The sequence below is a fragment of the Trachurus trachurus genome, assembly GCF_905171665.1.
Source record: "Trachurus trachurus genome assembly, chromosome: 16".
In the NCBI taxonomy this organism is placed as follows: Eukaryota; Metazoa; Chordata; class Actinopteri; order Carangiformes; family Carangidae; genus Trachurus; species Trachurus trachurus.
The window spans coordinates 20985094-21009474 of NC_139902.1; the positions used below are offsets into that span (position 1 = coordinate 20985094).

Consider the following 24381-nt stretch of genomic DNA (forward strand, 5'->3'; position numbering starts at 1 on the left):
GTTTTTTGTTGGGTTTTTTTTTTTAGGGGGGGGGGGGGGGGGGGGTTTGTCTGATCGTCCTCACCACAGCACAGGGGGAGGATAACCACTAGCATCTCCTTCAGGAGTTTTACCCACATCATCACTGTCAATCAATGGAAACACTAACTGTGTTACTCTGTTGTACCGAGCAAATCTACTTAAGGCCAGAGATACCAGTAGATTGTGAGGAAAGTTCATTCCTGCCTGGTTCTTGGTTCCAGAAATCACCCCCTGCCTGCTGGAAGTCATTGAAGAAAGTGAATTCTGACTCCACGCTGATAGCATGTATTATATTCTGTGTGATGCAGCCTTTTTCTGCATGTAGTAACATGTATAAATTTACTGCCTACTGTACATCACTTATTCCTGAGATCAGACAAAATATCAACAAAAGGCTAACTCCTGCCAAAGTGTGCAGTGTCACATATCAGACTATTTATCAAATGATACCTCCCCCTCGAAAGTGAAAATACTCTGCAGTGTGGGGGCAACAAAAAAAAAAACTGGAACTGTTACTACATCAGGCTGCAAACATCCCACGGGACCCTATTTTGTTTTAACTCGTGTTCCTTCGTCAGAGTTAACTGATTTACACCCATCATGCTGTGCTTTTGAATGGTAATTGGAGCATCAAGCTGAGAGCAGAGGGCATACTACTACTCTTACTGAATTCATTTGAGAGCACTGAGTACGCTGATCTTTTGTGTCAAGACAGTTTCACTACCAAAAATCAATCGTTTTCCTCATGCCAGCCAAGGTCAGTCAAATCCCCAAACATGGCCAAGTGAAGCTCCTCCAATTAACCACAGTGAAAGGAAGATTTTAGCAGGGTGTCTCTAAATCACTTGGATCCACTTTGGTTGTGAACAGATAGGGATACTATTGTCTGAGGCACCGATTGCTCATTTCTGGCTTAATGGGACTAAATTGATAATGCATAAAGGATTAAACCCAGCCAAGTAACATCTTGGGAACACATGAGGAAATGTTTGATATTATTGTTTGGGATTTGATATTTAAACTTGACTCGGTTTATCATGTCACACAAGTTAGTCGCACTAAATTAGGTTCAGGATCACCCACTTCAAAACATGAAAAACATGACAAACTGAATTTTTTTCATGTTTTCTTTTCCTATTTCTTTGAACCAAATTTCAAACTACTCACATGGAAGTTTTTTTTTTTTTCCCACCAGCCCAAGTTTTGTTGGTAGTCGCTCTGTTCAGGCCAGCAGATTATTAGAGATCTGTTTGTTTTTACCAACAACAACCATCTTTCATTTGCCTAAGGTATATTGGACATCTGAGATGCAGAATAGCCGCACTATATTGACACTTTGCGTGGTCACCATATAAGATGCAATGACTCAATCATTTTTTTAAAGTATTGTTGCAACAAAATGTATTTATTTATCTGGATGTGACTGATTACTTGAAAATTTTAGATTTCTTTTTCTCAGCGCTGTTCTGTTTTCATTTGTCATTACCATGAGATGATTGACCAGTGTGATTTATAATTATTATTATTATCATTATTATTGTTGTTGTAATGATCTAGCATCAAATGAGTTTTTTTTTTCTTTTAGTTTTAATTTTTTGACAATAATTTTGTCATCATCAACACTTGTTATGAAGTGATGTTTTAAAGCACACTGGCATCCATAGTGTTAACATTGTCATTCCAATAGATGACAGGTGGAAAATTGTGAAACTGAAAAAAGAAAAAAAATACTTGAGTTTCCCAAAGCATTAGTCACTACAATTTCTTCCATACAATTTTTCATGGTATATCATTAATCATTGTCCTTTTTTCTCCCCAGTCAATATAAAAACATCTTCCTTCAAGAATTCCACTTCCATTTTGGTTAAACCATTATTGCTTTACTGTGGTGACCTAAAGAAAAAAGAAAGTTTTTAAATTTAAAGAATAAGGCCACAAATGTTTTGGAAAACTGGGTCAAATAACCCTCAACATCCTCATAAATTATTGTTAAAACGCCTGTCCTCGAAATGAGAATTTTAGAGATTTAGATGTAGAAAAAAAAAACCTTTTACTTTCAAGTTGGATCTTTTCAATGAAAATTGTTAAAATTCTTAGATTAGATATAATTGAAGAAATGCATTACAACAACCCCCGTTAAACACATATGATAAGGCATTGTCTCAATTTCCTCTGCATTAATTTATACCCTTAAAACTGCAATGAACAGGGAACTAACCTTACCATAACCAGACCACACCAGAGCAGCATTGATAAATGGGATACAGCATTGGTCTCAGAAAAGATGGTAGATTTTATCATTTGCATGAATGTGGATCTTGAGTTAATTGTCTCGTGATTCTGACATATCTGATATGTTGATGTTTGGAGAAATCTGGATTATAGCGTTACATGCATTCTTTTGTAGTTGCTGAAAGTCATCTTAAAGTATGAAGATCTCACTGAAACGTTGACGCTAGCGATTTCTAAGAACTAATGAAAGTCCCCTGAGATGCAGATTCTTTGCTCTTATTCACAAATGTTTCTTTCTGACTGATGTGAATGGTGGCAGATTTCAACATTAGTGACAGGTCAGGTAGCATCAATGGCAGTTAATATTTTCATAAAAAGTGTCACAGGATCTTCTTAGCTCTAAATGCAAAAGACTGAAACTAAACTTAATTCGTGAGCACATGGACAAATGAATCAGGGGATTTGGAAATCCACACTTTACACTTAACAGAGATGAATGTAACTGGGTTGCTCAGGGTTGACTTGGAGCATGTTAAAAACTACTGGTCCATCAGATCTCTAGGACTTTTATGTACAGGATGATGATGACTCGTGAATATTTTAGTTTCATTAAGCTGGGAGTTGTTAACTTCTCTCCATTATGTGCACCACCCGTCTACTAGTTGTGATAACTTGAAAGTATAGTAGCTCCAGTTCTATTTAAAGAGTACATTTAGTTTAACAGTGTTTTTAATATTATTATTTAAGCTGTTCATGAAAAAGCCTAAAATACTTGCCTGCGGCTACCTGAGTTGATTAAAACCCCACCACAAACAATGTTACCTGGACAACAGATGAGCGATTGATGAAATAACCTCAATTGTTACATCATCAGTTCTAATAATTTAGGAGACTGATGTTATGCTGCGTCTTATAGAGATGATCAAGTAGACACTCAACACATGTAAATAAAATGACTGACAGTGTAGCACAGTGTCGGTTTTGGTAGCCAAGTTAACTTGTAACCACAGATGATGTCTCTGATGTCTTTCTGCATAAGCCAGACCGAATGACCGACAAACTTCCGTTCAGAGGGAACCATTCACACAACAAGCTTGTAGTTTTACTCAAGTACTCAATGAATACAAATTCAACAACAGAAAATGGCACTCTAAACAATTCTGGGGAAAGGTGATTGAGAATGAATGCTTGTATTTTCAGCTGCAGTTTCAGTTTACTTTTTGACTTGAAAGTGAACTGGTCCCAATCCTGCAAAGATGGATTGATAAGTGATCGATTATCATCTTGGCTCTTTTGCATTTTCAGAACATTGTCACAATGCAAGATACCATGGCTGTACAAATGAGTAAAGTAAAAAATATATCTATATATAAAAATATAAACTATTATGTATTTCAGGGAATGCAAAAAAGAAAACAGTAACTTATCTCTTTTTTGTAAGAGAGAGCTCCTGTATTCATAATGTGCTTTGCTTCAATCTGTAAATAGTTGAATGGCTTATAAATCTTAATTGTAACCTTTTCAGGTATTTTTGTACAAATAAGGGACTGATATATTCTGTTTATTGTAATTAGAATAAAACATTAATACATTGATATAAACATTTTTGTTGTTTGTCTTTATTGAGGGAAACGTCCTTTGAAACAAATGCTCACTAAGGAGCTCTATTAAAGACGCTACTGTGTTGTATGCACAGAGTTACAGAGTTATTCAAATGTACATCAAGTGCTTGTTGTGACTTCTGCATGGACAGTTGTGTATTTCACAGATGACAAAGAGAAAAACATATTCTAGATGTGGGCTATATACAGACATTACTGTTCACTATTTTATTCCACTAAAATTTCAAAGATGAGCATTTATTTTCATCCACTAGATGGCGCAATACCACAACAAGTTCAAGGGCTGATTAGAAAGCAAATTGCTGTTAAAGCATTTTGATGCTCTGTAACTTATTCTGGGGGAAAATAATGAATAAGAATACACAAAATTACTATACAATACAATAAATCATTGTGTGAAGTCTGAAGGCTGGTGCAAAGGAAATCGGGTTAATATGGGGACACACAGTCACAGTAAGAACACTGCGTGCTAAATGTTAACTGACCCTTTGACACCATCTGTGTGTCACACTCATTGGATTAGAAGTCATGCAAAATGAGTGAGGTTTCGAGACTTTAAGTTGTGTTGCAGGCATAGAAACAGATTAACATGTCAGAAGCTTTGCAGTCTGTTGCCAAAGTAAACTTTACCTAACCCTTTGCACAAACATCACAACACAAGGTTAATTTGCTGAACTTTTGGTTTGGTTGTGTTTGGGTACAATTTGGATGGAAAAAAGTAACACAATGTGAGAGGAACAGGCCGTAAAATTTTCAGAACCCTTTATTTATCATCATTGTAAACTGTCACAGAAACACAAAACAGTTTGTGTTGTGTGTGTTTCTGTAGTGGTTTGCATTATTCTGACTCCCCCTGATCCAGATCTGGGGATATTTGAGGTCAATAGTGTGAACTGGAAAAAGTGGGTCGGTGAAGGTCTTGTCAATCAACTTAAAAACAAGGCTAGTTTAATCATCAAAATATGAACCTTGTTTTGTTGAAAATGGAAACAACAGTATACTACAAAAACGTATTTGTCGATATCATGTGAATAACATTTCTAAATGCGTTTACTTTTTTTTCTTACCTCGATGTAACCTTTAAAATGTTACCTTGCTGTGGCATGAACTTTTTCATGCCAAAATGATGATGATGATGATGATAATAATAATAATAATAATAATAATAATAACAATAATAATAATAATAATAATAATAATAATAATAATAATAATAGATGGATAGATAAATAGATAGATACTGTTGCAACTGTATATCTATCTGTGTAAGCACAGATGTGTGTGTGTTCAGATGCACAGTACGCTTCCGAAACTTACAAATCCATCTTTCTTGCATTGGCGGTGAAGCCCTGTTCCCATTGGCTGGCCTGGCTGGGTCTGAAAGGGTGGGGGTGGTTAGTGGCAAGATAAAAGGAGCAAATGTCTCTTGTCCTGCTTGCACACACACACAAACACACTCACCACGTGCCTGGCTGTCTGTCGGTCTGTTTGTGGACGCTGAAAAAGGAGAGGATCCATCATCCATACAGCTGAAGCTCTCACCTGAAAATGTAAGTATATTGGCACACACACACATGCACGCACATACACACATATAACATGTCTAATCCTATTTGTGATCAGGAGAAGGATAAGGGCTCTGCTTCTCAAGAGCCGACGGAGCAAGGTGAAACACTTGTTGAATGATATGGCACTGGTGTGAGAGCAAGGGGCAATGTTCATGTTGTTGTGTCACTTCAACAGGCAGTGTGAGAGGAATTTCAATGAGAATATGCATAAAGCTTTTTGCTGTGGTCTAATTAATAGAAGTGCAGCAGATTATTCATGAATGCAAGTCATAACTATATAGAAATCTGGATCTGTTTTAAACAGGTTTTTGAAGCTGCCCTTTGGAACACTTAAGAGAAAAAGGGTTACAGCGGTTGCCCTATAAACCTGTTGCAGGCATGGGAATCATATTTTTGCTTTTTGAAAAAGGGTGAAGTCCGCACGTTGTTAGCCCCTCAAATTTTTATTGTAGGCTATAAGATCAACATTTAGATCACACATATCTTCATCAGGATGTGTGTGATTGAAATGTTGATCTTATAGCCTATACAACAAACATTTGAGGAGCTACAACAATCTATTTGTTCATTAGTCCTGCACCTGTAATATTTGTAATACTGGATGTGCATCCTCTATCCCACTATTGTGTTCTCACCATTGAAAGGAAACTATAGTTATTTATAGCTGTGCTCAGATTGGCATTATCATTTTGGTAAGAGACTTCATATCTGAATTTTACAAAATATCTTTGTTTTGGAAACAGAAACAAAATGACACTAAATGATATTTCGAAGATATTAAAATAATATTTTTTTCACCCTACATCCTAGGTTGCTTAGCTCTGATTAACTAAATTCATATTGCAGTTTTTTTTATATCATTATGATTTTTCATAAGACTTTTTTTCCCCCAGCAAGCCATTTCTACCGTATCGTGGTATGTGAAACGAAGAAATAAAATAAAAAAAATGTATTTGAATATTTTACATTATATTTCAGGAAAATTGTTTGATTTGAGCCTTATCTCTGTATTTATTGTCCTTATCAAGATCTGACAGTTTGGGTTGGAAACAATGATCACCAGTCATAAAATGATTTCAACACTTTCGAAGTGTCTATATGGGTCCACACTTCAAAGTGTTTATTTAACTTGTGTGTTGTGTGTTGGTACCTTAACACTAATTTAGTGTTACTTATTGCCTCTCTTAGAGTAAAAAAAAAACTCCTCTTAACATCAGTCAGTGTTACCTTTTCTCAACACTAGGGAGTAGTGTTAAATGTCAACTCTCACTCTGGAGTATTTTTTACTACCAAAAAATATTTTCAAAATAAAGTTTGCTTAAATAATGAGGCCAGGTTTGGTTAACACACATTTATTTTAAAATGTGTACCACATTAACATCTCCTTCATATTTAAAACATTATTTATAGAACAATTATGCTCTGTCACTGTCACTGCACCTTTATACAATGTGCAAGAAAGTGTTAATCAAAGTACAATGTATTAACTGTACAACATAATTATGAAAGCACTGAATGCAGAGGTTGTATGCTGATCACTTGAAAACCACCTCAGAATGCATTTGTGATGCCACATGCTTTCTTAAGCCATTGTTGCTCTCCACATTTCATGCAGGTTGTTGGGCTGTCCTGCAAATTAGGCCTGGAACGCCATCACAGCTGTTGTGTTGGTTTGTCTTGAGCAAGGTAGCAAGTATTGGCCTCTGGATCATAGTAATGTTCCTGTTAACATAAGCACAGATACACAATTCAAATATAAAGCAGTAACAAGTTATACAATAACAAAGAGTTGGTCTTTAAAGACACACTAAAACTTACTTGTAGTAATCTTCGGACCTAATATATATTCAAACATTGCCTGTTTTCATTGTTTTACCTGTATTGCTTCATCATGGTCTAGGTCACCCAGACCCCTCTTCCTGTTCTCAGTGGATGACAGAATGATAGAAGAAGCTGGTGGGTCTGGGGTTGACAGAGGTGATGCTGCCAATGACACTGTCTGGCAAGGACTGTGATTCATCTGCCATGACAGGATCTAAAGATGTTCCACAGGGAATGAAGAAAAAGAAATATAATATAATGATTAGTGAAATGTATCCTTGACCACATAACAAAGTGAAATCAGATCAAGATACTTTTTAGTTGATTATCCTTTGTCAGAAATAAAGAAAACTTCAGTTACAAACATTTAGGAAAATGCATGAAACTGCTGTAAGGACTTACTTAACTTTTGATGCCTGCAAACAGCAATAAACATGTTTTAACACTAGAACCGCCGTGAGGTCATTTTGACCTCTCCCGCTTCTTAAAATGCATGTAACTCTGTTTGCGTAAAAACCCTATGTCTCCCAGTCGATTACTTTTCCTAAAAGTGTGTTCTACATCAGTGGTTCCCAACCTGGGGGGCGGGACCCCCCAAGGGGGGCGCCAAAGATCCAGGGGGGGTCGCGAAGCCATCTTGATTTTTAAGGGTTTAATAATTTGAATGTAATTAAAATGTTAAATAAATGAGTAGGCTAAGCATTTAATTCATATATGTGACAAAATCAACTAAATTCAAGGGCCACATTAAACATTTATTTGTGTATTTAAATAGATAAACAAATAAATTATAGGCCTATATCAATAGATGATTGAATATCAACAGTTTTAAAACATTACATACATAATACAGCAGGGCAATATCAGTCACAATGAATTTGAAAAACTGCATGGAACAATGAGAAAAAATCTGTGTAAAATTACAACATATTCTTCAGAACTTGTACTTTTAAAAACACAATTATATTTTTAAAAGTACAAGTTCTGAAGAAATATGTTGAGAAAGAAGAAGACCGCACACCAGCAATTGCTCCCGTGACAGTTTATTGTCACACACTTGTGACAATAAACTGTCACACACTTGTGACAATAAACTGTTACGGGAGCAATTGCTGGTGTGCGGTCTTCTTCTTTCTCTACCTGTGTCTCCTTTTGTGGACCTGCACCTAGCCTCACGCTTTTTGGGATGTGCGTGTTTTTGTTCTTACTGAAGAAATATGTTGTAATCATACACAGGTTCTCCTGATTGTTTGTTCCATGCTGTTTTTTTGGAGAAACCTTTTGTTATTTTTTTGTAAAGTATTTAGTTTAGTTTAGTTTATTATTACGGGACAATGTACAATACCATTAATCCAGAACAGAGAAGAGATGGTTGTACCAGATTTAGCCACTAGGGCTAATTTCCATCTAGTATGTGTGTGTATATGAATGTGAAGCATTACTATAAAGTGTTTTGAGCTGTGTGTCTGGCTGGCTATATAATGTAAATGACTATATAAATGCAGTCCATTTACCATTTTTGCATTAGAATGAATGGAGGTCAAAATGACCTCTTGGCGGTTCTAGGAGTACATGGAATGTTGGCGGTTCTAGTGTTAGTTCTCTAGTGTGTCTCTATGACCTTGTGTTTCAAAGAGCGCCCGTTTCATCACTTTGTTAAGAGAACACAACTTATCAGTTTGCATGTTGGTTTTATTTCTGGAACATCAGTTCATCAAAGGTGAAGTAGCCTACTCTATAAATCTTAATGCATCAAAGACTCCTTTGACTCATAAACCTGGTTCTCTGCAATAATTAACCCATTTCTGCTAGTGTGATCAAAGGTCAAGCTTGTGTGAATATGTGCATTGTTTTAAGTAATCATTTTGAAACTGAAATAAACCATCAGCCCACCTGGTTGACCAGACTGATGTCAAAAAAGATTAAAAATGAATATAGAAAATGTTTCTCTCTCCCCCAGTTGAGCCATGGATGCTGCAGAGTTTCGGCGCAGAGGAAGAGAGATGGTGGACTATGTGGCTGACTACCTGGAAAACATAGAGCAACGACCGGTCTACCCAGATTTGGAACCGGGATACCTTCGTTCCTTGATCCCCACTGAGGCCCCTCTGGAGCCAGAGAATTATGAGGATATCATCAAAGATGTGGAGAGGGTCATAATGCCAGGGGTGAGCTGATGCTTTTTGTGATTTGTTGATGTACATGATGATTCTTCCGACAATGCTAATCAAACTAAACCTTTTGGTGACTTTAAAAAAAAGAGAGGACAGTTACAATGTTTTTTGGGGGGAATTTGAGAATTTCTGAACTAGTCTGATTTGAAACTGGAAACATGTATTTCTTCATACAGTATTTCTACTCAGTTCTACATGAGTTTTGTGATTATGGTTAAAACAGTGTAGTAGTATTTGTCATGGCAAAACTATCTCTCCGTTAAAATTAAGTTTGGTTCCTTTCTCGCTGGCAACAACACTGTCCATCACCGCTATTTGTATTAGTATACAATAATCTTGCGCGGTGACTTGGAAGTGGACAAACAAAAAAATACAGCTAATTATTTTCCTTATTCATATTTCAAGGTAAAATAAGAGGCAGTGAACATCATCTGTGTTGACTGAATTATTAAACAATTAACTAAAATGGTCTTGCTTTTAAATTAGTTATGTTTACATGTTTTGTCTGTCTCCAGGTCACTCACTGGCACAGCCCATACTTCTTTGCCTACTTTCCAGCTGCTTCCTCTTACCCTGCCATGTTGGCTGACATGCTGTGTGGAGCCATTGGTTGTATTGGGTTCTCCTGGGTAACAAACACTTTGCTGTATTTCTTCTGTATTTAAAGACTATCTGTATCTTCAGTTCATATATAAATCAAACACAAGTGCAAAACACTTTGAGATTGTCATTTGCATACATGTGTGTGTGTGTGTGTTTCAGGCTGCCAGCCCTGCCTGCACGGAGCTGGAGACCGTGATGCTAGATTGGCTTGGGAAGATGCTGCAACTGCCTGAGTGTTTCATAGCTGGGACTGAGGGTCATGGAGGCGGTGTTATCCAAGTGAGTTTAGTTAACTTAGTCAACATGGACATACAGATAACACTGGAATTGCAACATACAATTATGCACAAGCACCAGATGTTCTCCATTTAGCTTTTACCATCTATCCATCCATTGAATCTACTGCTTATACATGCAGGGCTGTGAGCAGGCTGGAGCCCACCCCAATACAAAAAATGGGTTAAAATAAACAGGTGTATCTGATATTTAGCTTGAAGCGGTCTCATTGCAGTAAAAATATTTGTATCTCTTTATTTTCTAGTGTTCTTGCCATTCTGCCCTCCAGAAAAACAAAGGTGTTTATTTGTACTCACAACTCAGTGTCCCTGAACCCATATTCATCAACAATTTGTGTGCTATTGATTTGTCGCCTCTTCCTCTCCCTGGTTCACACCGGCAGAAAACAGACAGGAAATTGCCTTTTATTATGTCATCCAGACACGAACAGGGATGACAGTGATGCTGCTGGGATTGTTTTGTGTGGCAAAAGGCTCAGCATCAGTTTAAGGGCTCCATTGACTGCAACAGCAGAGGTTGATAGTTATGTGTGTGTGTTCATTGGATGGTGAGTAGTGGAGCATGAGAGTGCACTGTGATGACAGATCATTTCATGCCTGTTCTATTGTGACCACCTAAGTGTGAGGGTGTGCGTATGTGTATGTGTGTGTGTGCTCATCTGGTTCATCATGTTTTTGTTTCTGTCTTGTCACTCTGCTTTTTAAGTGCAGCTTACCAGCTCACTATGGCAACGAATAGGGCTCTTCTCACCGAGCAGGGCTAATGAGTATTGTGACAGCACATTGCCAGCCTATTATTATAAACCTTATACCAAGACAAAGAGGAAATGGGATGGTTTCAAAAAGCCCCTCCGGTGACCTTAGATTTCCCTTTTTACCCCCGCATGAGTCATTAGACTTTGGTGGCAGAGGAGAACACTTTGCCTGTGATTAAAATAAATTACAAAAGACAAAAAGGCTCTTACTGATTTAGTCATCAGAGAACAAATAATACTGCATTATCATTATTTGGTCCTGCATGACACAAATTTGCAGTCTGTCTTTATACATGCATCATCACTTCCTGTCCTCAAGATCAATTGTGCTACAGCATTTTTTTGTAAAAAAAAAAAAAAAAAAAAAAAGAGAATTGTGAAAATATTGGCTCAGTCACATTTCGTTTCAGAAGAGGCTAAATTTCACTATCCCTGATAGATAAAAGATAGATCGAAAAGGCTACTGCATAGGAGGCATTGATTGACTGATTGATTGACTAATCCATCTTTGTGGACACCTGACTTCTGAGTGGTTTGGCATAATCTTCCTCTGTCTCAGAATTTGTTTTGACATAAGTGACAGAGAACCTATATTAGCCTGCTTGTTTGGTGTGCACTTTGTGCTTATTGATTGAATGATTTGAACATTTCATTGACGTTCTTGTGGTAATGCCCTCTGATACCTGTGAAGCCACGCTTCACTTCATTATGTAGCCTCAAACGATTCCCTCTGTATCAGGCTGGCCGGAAGATGACTCACCTCCCAGTTTCTATAAGCAGTCATCTTACTCTCTAATGACGACGTGGTGTCACAGCATTCAAAGCAAATATCCAAGAGCATGAAATGTGTGTGTGTGTGTGTGTGTGTGTGTGTGTGTGTGTGTGTGTGTGTGTGTGTGTGTGTGTGTGTGTGTGTGTGTGTGTGTGTGTGTGTGTGTGTGTGTGTGTGTGTGTGTGTGTGTGTGTGCATGTATAATAGGTATAGGTATTGATAGATTATTTTCCTATCATGGTTACAGTGAAGCTGTCAATTAACTAAGAGCTGCCATATTATTCAGATATTAATATCTTTTCAGCAACCAACAGATGTTTGCCACATGTTATCCTTTGCTGACACATCAACAGATCTTTGACTGTGTAATCCACCACTCAGTTGAGAACATGATCTAAATCTATAACAGCTCTTCTAGAAACGTCAAATTAACCCTCACCTACTATATTAGGTTCACAAACATTCAGGGAATAATAGGCCATGCATTTCCTGAATTATGAGTACTCTTAGAAAGGTCACCACTGCTGCCCAGCTTCATAAGAAAACAAGATGTTGCTTGTTGTAGTTTGAAGAGTACTGTTCACCTTTTTTTTCAACAGGGCACAGCCAGTGAGGCAACCCTGATGTCCTTGCTCGCTGCCCGATGTAAAGCGGTCCGACGGGTTCATGTCTCCAAACCTGAAAAATCAGAGGCTGAAATCTTCTCCAAACTGGTGGCGTACACCTCAGAGCAGGTACAAACAAAAACATCTGACGTTTTTGTCGTGTTTGTGTCTAAGCTGGCATGATAATTCTCTGCAAGAAACCCAGGGTACATTTTTGCTTTCAGCTCAGCTGAACTGCGCAAAACTGTAAAAGGGATTGGAAAGACATGATGGTAGTGAACACGCAGTGCTGCAAGACAAGGGAAAATAAAATTCAACCGTGCATTTGAAAGTTTTCTGCAAACACGTTCACTGTTGTAAATGCTCTCACTTAAGAACAGTCCATGTGAACTCAGATCATTAAAGGTTGGCTCAGTAATAGTGAAAGAGTGTTTCAGTAATTGAGTGAGACACAGGGTCAGTCAGGCAGTATCTTGCTCTGATCAGGTTTAATACCAGGCTGACTTTGTGATTGGGTTAGGGAGTTGCCTGAGGGCCACAAAGACCTTTACAGGAAGACCATAGTTGTTTTCTACTGAAGAACACTGTTCTTTTGTTGGAAAGTGCATGTATTTTTTCTTAGTAACCTAGGAGTTTAAGTAAAGTTGTACTCATTTTTTCCCCTAATGGTAATTTTTTTTTATTTTTATGAATAAGTGTAGCTCAACAAGTCCTCATGTTGTTGCACTTCACTGCCTTCATTTGGCATCCATTTAATCAGATGTTAAGCAGGAAGGATTTGCTTATTGTCACAATACTCACAAATGATATGTCTCCTTCTTCCCAAGGCTCATTCATCAGTGGAGCGTGCTGCTCTCATAGGAGGAGTGATGATGAGGAAGGTTCCTACAGACAGCAAATACGCCGTCAGAGGGGAAATGCTCAAGAAGTTGGTGGAGGAGGACAAAGCAGCTGGACTCATCCCATTCTATGTAAGAAAATACAAGACTTGACATCCATCTATCCAGCTATCACACCTCAACATCTTTTTTTCTAGTATTGGGTTACACATATTATTGGATTGCCTGCTGCCCATGCACTTACAACCAGTTGCGCAACCACCCACTGAGCTGACAGCCACAATGATAGCCCACCTTTGCCTGTGATGCTTCTTTGCTCACCCTGAGGCCTCTGTTGTGGGATAACATTGTTTCTGTTGAACCTAATCTATGTCTATCTTGTTAAGGACAATAATCCCTGTCTCATCTGGACCCACAGATCTCTATCAGTGCATAATATTCAGGGGGCTGCAGTCCACCTGCTCTGAATCATCTTTGTGTGTTAAAACTGCCTGAATCTATATTTGCAAAGGAACTGATGTCAGTCCTTCAATAAAAGCAATATGTTACAGCAGCTGCAGCTGAATTTGCATGTCATTTTCTTCCATTGTTGTGACGGTGTAAAGAGAAAATGGCCCATAAAACAAAACACTCTGGGGTCTTTATGATTCATGTATGTGTTTTGTTTCAGTTTTGTGCGACTCTTGGCACCACTCCATCGTGTGCTTTTGATCACATCACCGAGCTGGGCCCCATATGTGAGTCAACATATTGACTTTATTAGCTTTTAAATATATACATCACACACACACACACACATCTATCTATCTATCTATCTATCTATCTATCTATCTATCTATCTATCTATCTATCTATCTATCTATCTATCTATCTATCTATCTATCTATCTATCTATCTATCTATCTATCTATCTATCTATCTATCTATCTATCTATCTATATCTATAGATAATTCATGCACTCCAGGTTTTCTATCCCAGGTTTCTGACAATAGCATGTCCGTTACAGATATTTATAACTGCTCTGGTTTTGCTTTTTCTAGGCAATGAGGAAAACATGTGGATGCACATCGATGCAGCATATGCTGGGAGTGCATTTATCTGTCCTGAATTTAGACCATTGTTGAATGGTGTTGAGGTGGGTAAACACACTGACGTTCATACATTTACTGTAAGTAACAATGTTTCTATCAACCCTTCTTATCTTAGTATGTGTCAGATGGGTTGAATGTGGTTTACGTGGTTACAAAAGTTGAGATGAGCATCAACCTGCATACATATAGTTAGTGTTAACCACAAAAGTCGATTTGTAAATATCTCTCCCAACATCTATGAAAGGAAACACTGACCACATACTGATTATATCCTGCTGCTTTATTTCTGTTTGAAAATGGCTTAACGTTAATGTCAAGGAGGAAGCATGCAAGAGTGAGTAATAGGCCAAACAATCGGCCAGAGATGGTGGAGCATCAATTTGCCTTTTGAGGCTGCTGAGGCAGCTGGTGCTCCTCAAGCTGTGCAGAGACGCAGAGATAAGGACAGAGTAATTTCCTGAGGCAGCGTTAGACCTTTATATATCACTGTTTATTAGACACACAATTTCAAACAATGTTGGTGGGGAGACAGAGAAAACGGACTTAACTGTAAAGAGACCAACTGTTGTTTCATATTTGCTCCTACTGGCTGTGAAATTAGAGATATTGGATATGTACATTAGGTTTTCTTCTACTGACCTTGCAATTTTACATTTTCTTCCGTTTTCGATGCAATAGGGATGAAAGATTAAGGTCCATCTTTAAGAAAATTGAGAATACATCAAGTTTACACACTTTAAGCCATATGCAATAATATTTAGTAGAATTCACACATTGCGTAGTAGTTGTCATACATAACTTTGAAAGACAAGGTCAATGAAAAATTTTGATGAGGGCATAAGAAAGAGCCCAGTCTTTTTGGATGAGTGTGCAGCCTAGCTGGAGGGTTGGTTGCTAGGATATAAGTGATGTGTGAGCAGGCAACCAGCCCCCTTTTAATCAGTCAGCATGGCAACTGTCAGCCAGGAGTCCTCACATTGTCTTTCTACGGTGTGTTATTTCATTTATGGAGGTAGAGAAAAAGGATATTACAAAAGATAGGCAACAAAAAGATGTGAACAGATTAGGAAGGGTTTGTCTTTGTTTGTCTGAATATACGCTGACAGGAAAGGGTTATTTTCCCGTGCACTCTGTGAGCTGTTGGCTCCATGTTCCTCTTTTGCATTTCAAATAAAATGTGCTGCTTCAGTCTAGATAAAGCTATTGATGAAAAGCTTGTCTGTGTGTCAGTAATGGGAAATAAAGTGTTATGGTCTGGTGTTTCAGTAAAAACAAATTTTCTAAACTGTGTGTACTGTATATGGCATAAAAAACATAAGCGGTTTTATGATCAATTATTACAATCATATTGGTGAGAATTATTTTTATGATTCCATGTCCCTCTGAGTACCTTATGGATACAACATAAATACATAGATAAATAAATATATATTTATAGATGACTAGACAGATAAATCCACTCATAATATCCTGTGATGTCATACTGATTGTTTTGTGTTTGATACTTGCTGTGCTGTTGAATCATGCAATCATGTGTCTTTACCAAACATTATTTCTTGTTTCTTTTATAGTTTGCTGACTCTTTCAACTTCAACCCACACAAATGGCTATTAGTCAACTTTGACTGTTCTGCAATGTGGTGAGTTTTCTAACACATTTTCAACATTAAAGTCACACTTTTTAGAAGGAATATGACTCCCAGGAGCATTAATGGTGTGGATACAGACAATGACTATATACTGTACTGTGGGTCACACAAAGACCAAGGAATACCCTTACTATTTTTAGCATATTCAGTATTTGTCATTTGTCCAGCATATCCCAATTTATCTAACTAAAAGTAACAGTGCGTGGTTATTATGGGTGGCCATCATAGAGGTGGCATCCATCTACACCTCATGCATTTGCACAGTAAAAATAGAGCTACGCCTTCCATCTGCCTCTTCTGTCAGCAGCAAACAAAACCAGACCTGCGCTACCCTAACCCCTAACCCAAACATTATCAGTCCCAACATGTTGTGAATAGGTTCTTAAAACATTTTTTCCATCATCTATGACTCAGTCTGCCACTACAGATACAGTATAAGTGCAACAGCCAATGAATTATATGGCACATTTACCATAACCATTCACCTTATCTGAAGAGACATTTTAATCACACAGTTTATGGTTACAATTCATGAATGCACATTGTGTTACGCTATGGAATATGACGTACTGTAAGAGAGCATACCATTATACGGTAAGTTATGACAAACACAGGCTTTGTAAAAGAAAGCCAGTATACCAAACATATTGAATAAACGTCTTAAATCTACGGTGATGTCTAAAAGTTAAAGACCGCTTTCCCACAGGAATTCTAGGATTAAATGGTCCATTAATATTTGGCACTTAAAATATTTTTTCTGCTTGTCAACACTTGTCAACAGGGTAAGGAAGAGAGCAGACATCATTGGAGCCTTTAAGATGGAACCACTCTACCTGAAACACGAAAACCAGGAGTCAGGTAGAGTAATTTCACTTCTATGACATGCATCGGGTGACAACAACAAAGCACTGTGACCTTGTTTACCATTCACATTTCCGATTCAACAGTAACTACTGAAGGATTGCGCCAGCGTCTTTAACTGCAGTGCAGCCTAATCCAGATAAGCAGAGACAAAAAGATGAATGTGTGACAGATAGACAGGTGTGTGTGTGTGTGTGTGTGTGTGTGTGAGTGTGCTCTTAGTGCTTCTACAGTCTGCACCTACATGAGGACATTTTCACTGCTTCTAACTTCTTCAAGGTGATTGAAGGTGTTAGGACTATTTTATAGTATTCTTTCTATTATCAAGTCAGTGTGTGTGTATGTGTGTGTAAATGATGGCTTCTCTCAGCCAGTTTCATAATTTCATAAGCCTATCTTACCTGAAGTTAAGCTGATTTACTGTATTTGTGACCTAATTTAATTAATACACCCCAGTGGTATCACACATTGCCCTGTCTTGGAGGTGTGTGTGTGTGTGTGTGTGTGTGTGTGTGTGTGTGTGTGTGTGTGTGTGTGTGTGTGTGTGTGTGTGTGTGTGTGTGTGTGTGTGTGTGTGTGTGTGTGTGTGTGTGTGTGTGTGTGCATGTATAATAGGTATAGGTATTGATAGATTATTTTCCTATCATGGTTACAGTGAAGCTGTCAATTATGATCATACAGTCGTTATTCTTTCATTAAAATTTAATTAACTTTGGGTTTGTTTACATGTCAACATGTCAACATACAACCAGGTTACCAAAGGAAGGTTATGAATAGGTGTGGTGTATTAATATCTGGTTTCTGTTTATAGTAGCTGGAACACGTCCGCAAACAATTATGGTGATGATTTAGGATCTGTTTGCTATTCCCACAATAGTAACTAAGAGCTGCCATATTATTCAGATATTAATATCTTTTCAGCAACTAACAGATGTTTGCCACATGTTATCCTTTGCTGACACATCAACAGATCTTTGACTGTGTAATCCACCACTCAGTTGAGAACATGATCTAAATCTATAACAGCTCTTCTAGAAACGTCAAATTAACCCTCACCTACTATATTAGGTTCACAAACATTCAGGGAATAATAGGCCATGCATTTCCTGAATTATGAGTACTCTTAGAAAGGTCACCACTGCTGCCCAGCTTCATAAGAAAACAAGATGTTGCTTGTTGTAGTTTGAAGAGTACTGTTCACCTTTTTTGTTTGTTTGTTTGTTTTTTGTTTTGTTTTTAACAATAGACTGTGGATCAAAAATGAGATTCTAATAAATAAAACTTTAAATAAGATGTGATAGATGATGTGTGCTACTCTGCAGGTGGGCTCAGATCTGCACTCTACAGACAGATAGACAGATAGAGAGAAAGAGAGAGAGAGAGAGAGAGAGAGAGAGAGAGAGAGAGAGAGAGAGAGAGAGAGAGAGAGAGAGAGAGAGAGAGAGAGAGAGAGAGACGGCTACCTCCCACCACATTACAAAAGCCTTCTCTCATACAATCTGCACCCTTCAATCTAATTAGTGGTTATTAGCACCAGCTAACACGGACCTTCATTCTGTAGAGATGAGCTATCCATGGCCAGTGGTCTGTGTGGGCTGACAGTGCTGTGATCAGTGAGATACAGGCGGTGGGCACAATGACTGCAACACCTGGACCATGCAACACAAGTCAAAACACAACAGCCTTACAAGATATTTCTGGAGTGTATGATGCTCAGTGTTGTAATCTGTATCAACCTGTTGTTTTACATCCAGGAAAGTTTGTTCCTGTATGATACAATATCTAATCATGATGCAACTGGTTACAAAGGCATTTCAGACAATTGTTAAGTTACACGGAATAATACACCAATATACTGTGCATCATTAAAATGGCTATTAACATTTTTGTCTATTTTATCTGTGTGTTCTTTTTTGAACAGGCCTGGTCACAGATTATAGGGTAGGTCATTTAGTTTCTACATTTTGTAAGAAATTAAAACCAATCAAACCATTTAACCTAGTCAACATCCGTTTTTATGCAGATCCTGTATAGCAATAACCATTGTGCTTTCCTGCTTGTCTTTCCTGCAGCATTGGCAGATTCCTCTGGGAAGAAGGTTTCGTTCACTAAAAATGTGGTTTGTCTTCCGTATGTATGGGCTCAAAGGCATGCAGGCTCATGTGCGCAAGGTAGGCAACAGACTACAGACTATGTGCTACGTTTTGGTACATGGTGTTATAAACAATAACTTTATTATAAATTAGGTTTTTAATATTAGCAAGGTGTTAATAGTAGTGGGCAACCTGGCTTTACTATTTCCCTACATCCATATATTCGTCTCCTCTCTCTTCCTGTGTGTGTCATTCGTGCCGAATCACTTCTGACAAAAAGAAAGCACGTCATATGCCTGGTCTTTATAGTAAATGCCATCCCCTTCCTCCCTCCCCCATCTCACCCCTCCTAATCCTCCTTAACACTAAAGTCGCCTCAGTGGCCTCCATCCTCATCTTTCTCTTTCTACATCAGCCTATCCTGACAGTCATATATGTCTGGACTGTATCTTCTTTTATAGTGACGTTTTCTCTTCATCTCCCACCCATGCCGATTCCTTTTTCCATTGCCTTTTCTTCTTGTTGCTTCACCCCTGCATGCCTGTCTCTCCCAATCATCTTCCTCTTCCTCCCTCCAGTCTGCCCAGTCAATCAAATGAGCCTGTTTTGTGTTTACTCTAACATTTTAAATGAAGCGGCAGAAGCAGCATTGATCCCTGCAGCCATAACCCATGACACTACTGTACTGAACATCCATCTGCTAGATTAGATAGAGCAGTTTTAAGTTCTCTGTGAAGATCCTCATTCATCCAGGCAATGGTGGTCCAAGAAGGGTTCAATCAAGCAAGAGAAACTGGCCTTAGTTTTACATCAATGATGTACAGTGACTTTTACAGACAGGCAAGAATAGCTGAACTACACCAATGAGAAAAATGTGTCCAGACCTGTCATGTCTCATGATTTTGTACTGCCTGTGTTGTTGAAAGTCATGCATCTTGCTGCACTCTACCCCTCACTAATTTAAAGTTACATTCTAATTTTGTTTATCCTGGATTCTTTCTGTGTGAAATCCTGAGAAATGGCTGAAAAGCTCTCAACATGTAATTGGACAATTGTGCTAAATTCTGTTTGACTTTTGACTGTTGAGGGTAGACAAACAGGTCATTCAAGCAAATTAGCTTGTAAACACCTCTTGGTAATGTCAATTTATTGGCATGCAATGTGGAAGCTTTTTCAATTTTCATTTTATTTTATTATATTTTGGCAAATATATTTTTATGAGCTGCAGAGCCAAAAGGGAATGCTGGAGCGCCTCTGCCTCCCACCTGTATGCTTGTCTGCAGTGAGTGTATTATAGCTCGTCAACCATCAAAGATTCCAGGATTATTCACAATGTGTAGGTGCAAAGGTCAAAAAATGTTATGCAGTCCTCTAATTGGCAAGCCCCCAGACACAACCATATACACAACCATGAAAATGGCTTGTAGTGGATAAAGATTTTAGAGACAATAGCCTCAGCAGCCACATGAGGGCAGTAAATTATAAATTGAATGTTATGTCAGATCCTAGTGAGAGATGCTGCTTCCACTTTGCTAGTGTTGTAAGTCATGTATATTTTCGGCTTTTACTGGTCAAGCATGACTTGTCTTGCTTGACTCCTGAGGGCGCACCACTGTGACTGACACTTGAAGACATTTTATTATCTCTCGGCTCCTTCAATTCTGACTGTCAGACAACAACATTAACACTGGGCCTCTGGTGACTCAGACAACACTAATGGTTGTTATTACAATAGCAATGAACACTAAGACAATAAGTGACGTCAATGGTCTTGATAATAAATACCTGGAAGTCCCTACAAGATTGTCTAATTTTCTAAAATAAGTGATTGGATTCAGTTTTTCTTTGATGGGTTGCTGTGGGTTGTTGAAGTTTTGTTTTTTTGCCCTTTGTTCCTACATTTTGAATTTCTTTACAGACACAAACTAAACAGGTCCTTCCATGGTATTAAGGGAGTATTGACATTCAGGTCATTAAAGCAAATTAACCTCTGGTGGCAATTTATTGGCAAGGAGTGTGAAAGATCAGCAGGGTGCCGGTGTTTGGCTTCATTAAAAAAGATATTACTGGAAAAGTGGAAGTTGATTCATATTGTTATTAGAAGCAATGGTGCACATGTAGAGTTTCACCATGCATGCAGTGTCACAGTGGGCTCTTGGATTGTAAGTGGATAAATTATGATGTGGGTGCAGGGTTTGGTCACACAGCTTGAAAATTATTGTAAGCGACTGCAATGACATTTCCAAAGAGCAGATTTTGATACAGACTACTTCACGGCTAATGAGTCCTGATTTTTAACTGTGACCTGAACCTCCCAGGCAGTGCTCGCTACCAGGATGTGTATCATCCATCAACATGCTATTTCAATCAATCAGCGATTATCAGGGGTTATAGATGTGAACGTATATTCCGTAGCAGAGGCTCCACCCCTGAGAGGTGCAGACTGCACTGAGAACACTGCACCATTTAATGTTACAACACTGCCATCTATTGGAATTCATAGAAATGCCAGGCTTTAGAACAGTTGCCTATGTGACTAATTATTTTGGTGCAGAAAACTTGTAAAGGCCAGTTTGATGTAGACTGGGGATGTGAAGCATGCGGCCCGTGGGCCAAAACTGGCCCGCCAGGCATTCCAATTTAGAGTTCTTATTTATAGGGTATAATGCTATTATTTCACTGGTCCAGCCCACCTCAGATCAGATCAAATTGTGCTGTATGTGGCCCCTAGACTCAAGAGTTTTTTTTAACAGTTCATAGTGGACATTATGAACTCTGCAAATTTACATGATCTACAGTGATATCTGTGGTATATACTGTGACATATGAGTTGTAACATATGTGTTTCTTGTTTGCAGCAAGTGGGCCTAGCTAAAGAATTTGAGAGTCTGGTACGAGCAGACAAAAGGTTTGAGATCTGTGCTGAAGTCATCATGGGACTGGTCTGCTTTAGGCTCAAGGTAGAGTAACTATTGTGAATGACACTGACAGTGAAAATGACACAGATTTATCCAGTGTGTTCTTTCACCAAATACCCTTATCCAGTTAAACACCTCATCCGGATAGACCCAGAAGAGATTGTATTGAACAGATAAATCTGCAGCGATAAGATTCACTGCCCACAGTTGAAATGAAATAAAATCATTCATCTTGACAGAGAAAAGCTGAGGCCCTTGAGTTATTTTAATAATCTTGAATATGGCAGCTTAATTTCCATATAGGCCTAGTCTTTCTTGCACATATTAGCCACCAAATAAATGACTAATAGACTTATGAAACAGGAAATGTCATCTAAATATTAGCTTTTTGCATATCTGTGAAAAATCTATATGCAACAACCGAGATAAGGTATTACCATCTCACTGTGGAACAAAATAACAATGTAATTTAGAAAGAATATAAAGTAGATTTCCCTATCCATTACTAAACATTTTAAAATGCAGACGCACAGTAGTTTAAACTACTAGTAGGCACGACAAAAAGTCTGGCTGCTGTAAATCTTAACAAGTTAAAATGATCTGTCTTCTTTGCTTCTTCCTCTCAGGGCTCCAATGAGCTGAGCCAGAACTTGCTGAAAAAGATCACCAAAAGCAGAGAGATCCATCTGGTGCCTTGCCAGCTCTCTGGCAATTTTGTGCTGCGCTTCGCCATCTGTTCACGTACTACAGAGTCACGTCACATCCAACAAGCATGGCGGCACATCACGCAGCTGACCTTTGAGCTTCTGCAGGAGCCCAATCATTGACCAAAAAGCAGGGGAGGGGCTGTCCACTCTGATGCCTAAGTGAGGACCAAAGTTAGGAAAAAAAAAAAATTCTGCGCTTCATGTTGTGGATGTAAAATGTCACAAAGGGAATGAACAATATTGATTTTTCAGCTCATTTAGCAGTCAAGTGTGTTTGTGTGAGCAGCTTAGTTGTCCAGTCCTGTAAGCAGTGGTCATCATTTTGTTGATTGTGTTATTTTGTTTTTGATATTGCAAACGTACTACACAAATCCAAAACAAACAAACAAACAAACCCAAATGTGCTAACAGGAAACTTCTCCTGCTGTTGTTTTAGCTTTTATCTCTCATGCTTTATATGTCTTTGTCTGCATCATAATGCAGTCATCCATTTGCAGGCTTGTCTTTACTGTCTGTGCTGCTTCTGTGTCTTCTGTGTGTAAAACCTAGTTCAGGTGAGGTCTGGGGTTGGTTGGGCTGAAGTGGGATTAAGGTTTTGAGTTTTGCAATGAATGTATTGCACATTGTGTGTGTGAATGAGTTTTTGAGTCCATGTGTGTAGTACTCTGCAGTGTTCTGTGGTTGCTCATACAGAAACAGCTTCTTTATGTTTAGTGATGCATTTAAAATGAAGGATTAGAAATGATTTGAACAGAATTGGTTATAAAAGTAAGAGAAAGATTATTTATCATATGAAGAGTTAGATTATATATTACATGGTGGGGGCTCTGTGTGTGACGTTCAGGTGAAACCTGTTATTGAAGTGCATTATTTATTTATGGCCTCATACACAAAAGTGGTTGTGTTTAATAAATAGAGAGACGAGGGCATATCATACCTGATACATCTAATTATTTTTTACAGATTTCTATTTATTCATGTTGTGTCTTATGCACAGTGAGTCAGCATTTCCCCAAACTGTTGCACAACACAATCACTCTTCCTTTGTAAGTCAGTTGAATGAGAATGAAGCTACCTTTGGGATACTTCTCGACTGAACAAATTCCCAATCATTAGAATTACAAAATATATTTTGTGAGAGAGATTTAAAACAATCTCCCTATTCCCTTCCCATAAACCTGGTATGGTTTAAATGTTAAGAAAAAATGTTGTCCAATTTTGGAGAAAAAAAAGAAAGTTGATGTATTTGATGTGTACCTTCTCCATCCTGTTCAGCATTGTGATCGCAACAATCAAGGGTCTCAACTCATCTCCTCCCTGTTGACTCTAAGCATACTGTATCTTCTCACTATGATTCGCAGATCACTGATCTCCTCACAACTGTCTGCTAGGGGATATGTAAATTTGTGGTGTGACATCACCACACCTTGCTGTTAAATCATATGATTGTGTTGATGCTGCTGTCACTGATGATTTCGTATTGGCTTGGCATTGTGCTGCATGCAACACTACGGGTTTATTTTAATAAAATCTGATGTAATCTGCATAGAGTTGTATCTTATTTTATTAGGGTATATACAGTAAATCTTCAGTGAAGGAGGGTCACAGAGATTAGAGTTAATTGTGTCTGGCATTAGCACACTAGTACACTAATTTTTTTTTTTCTTAGAGCAAACTGTACTACATTCAAAATTGTTCCCTCTATATACAATTATTGCATCCTTCAACTCTTTACTCACACCCATAACATATAA

The 24381-nt window shown here is 38.1% G+C and overlaps 1 protein-coding gene across 1 annotated transcript; it reads left to right on the forward strand.

Moving 5' to 3' along the window:
• Positions 1-5312: 5312 nt before the first annotated feature.
• On the forward strand, positions 5313-24173 carry ddc (dopa decarboxylase). Its single transcript, XM_083990448.1, has 14 exons — positions 5313-5425; positions 9225-9432; positions 9954-10067; positions 10201-10320; positions 12464-12598; positions 13297-13440; positions 13979-14045; positions 14350-14444; positions 15972-16039; positions 16830-16906; positions 18831-18850; positions 18982-19080; positions 21861-21962; positions 22547-24173. Exons 2-14 carry the CDS (start codon positions 9232-9234, stop codon positions 22745-22747), a joined length of 1443 nt encoding a protein of 480 aa, XP_083846574.1. The 5' UTR covers positions 5313-5425; positions 9225-9231; the 3' UTR covers positions 22748-24173.
• The last annotated feature ends 208 nt before the right edge of the window (positions 24174-24381 follow it).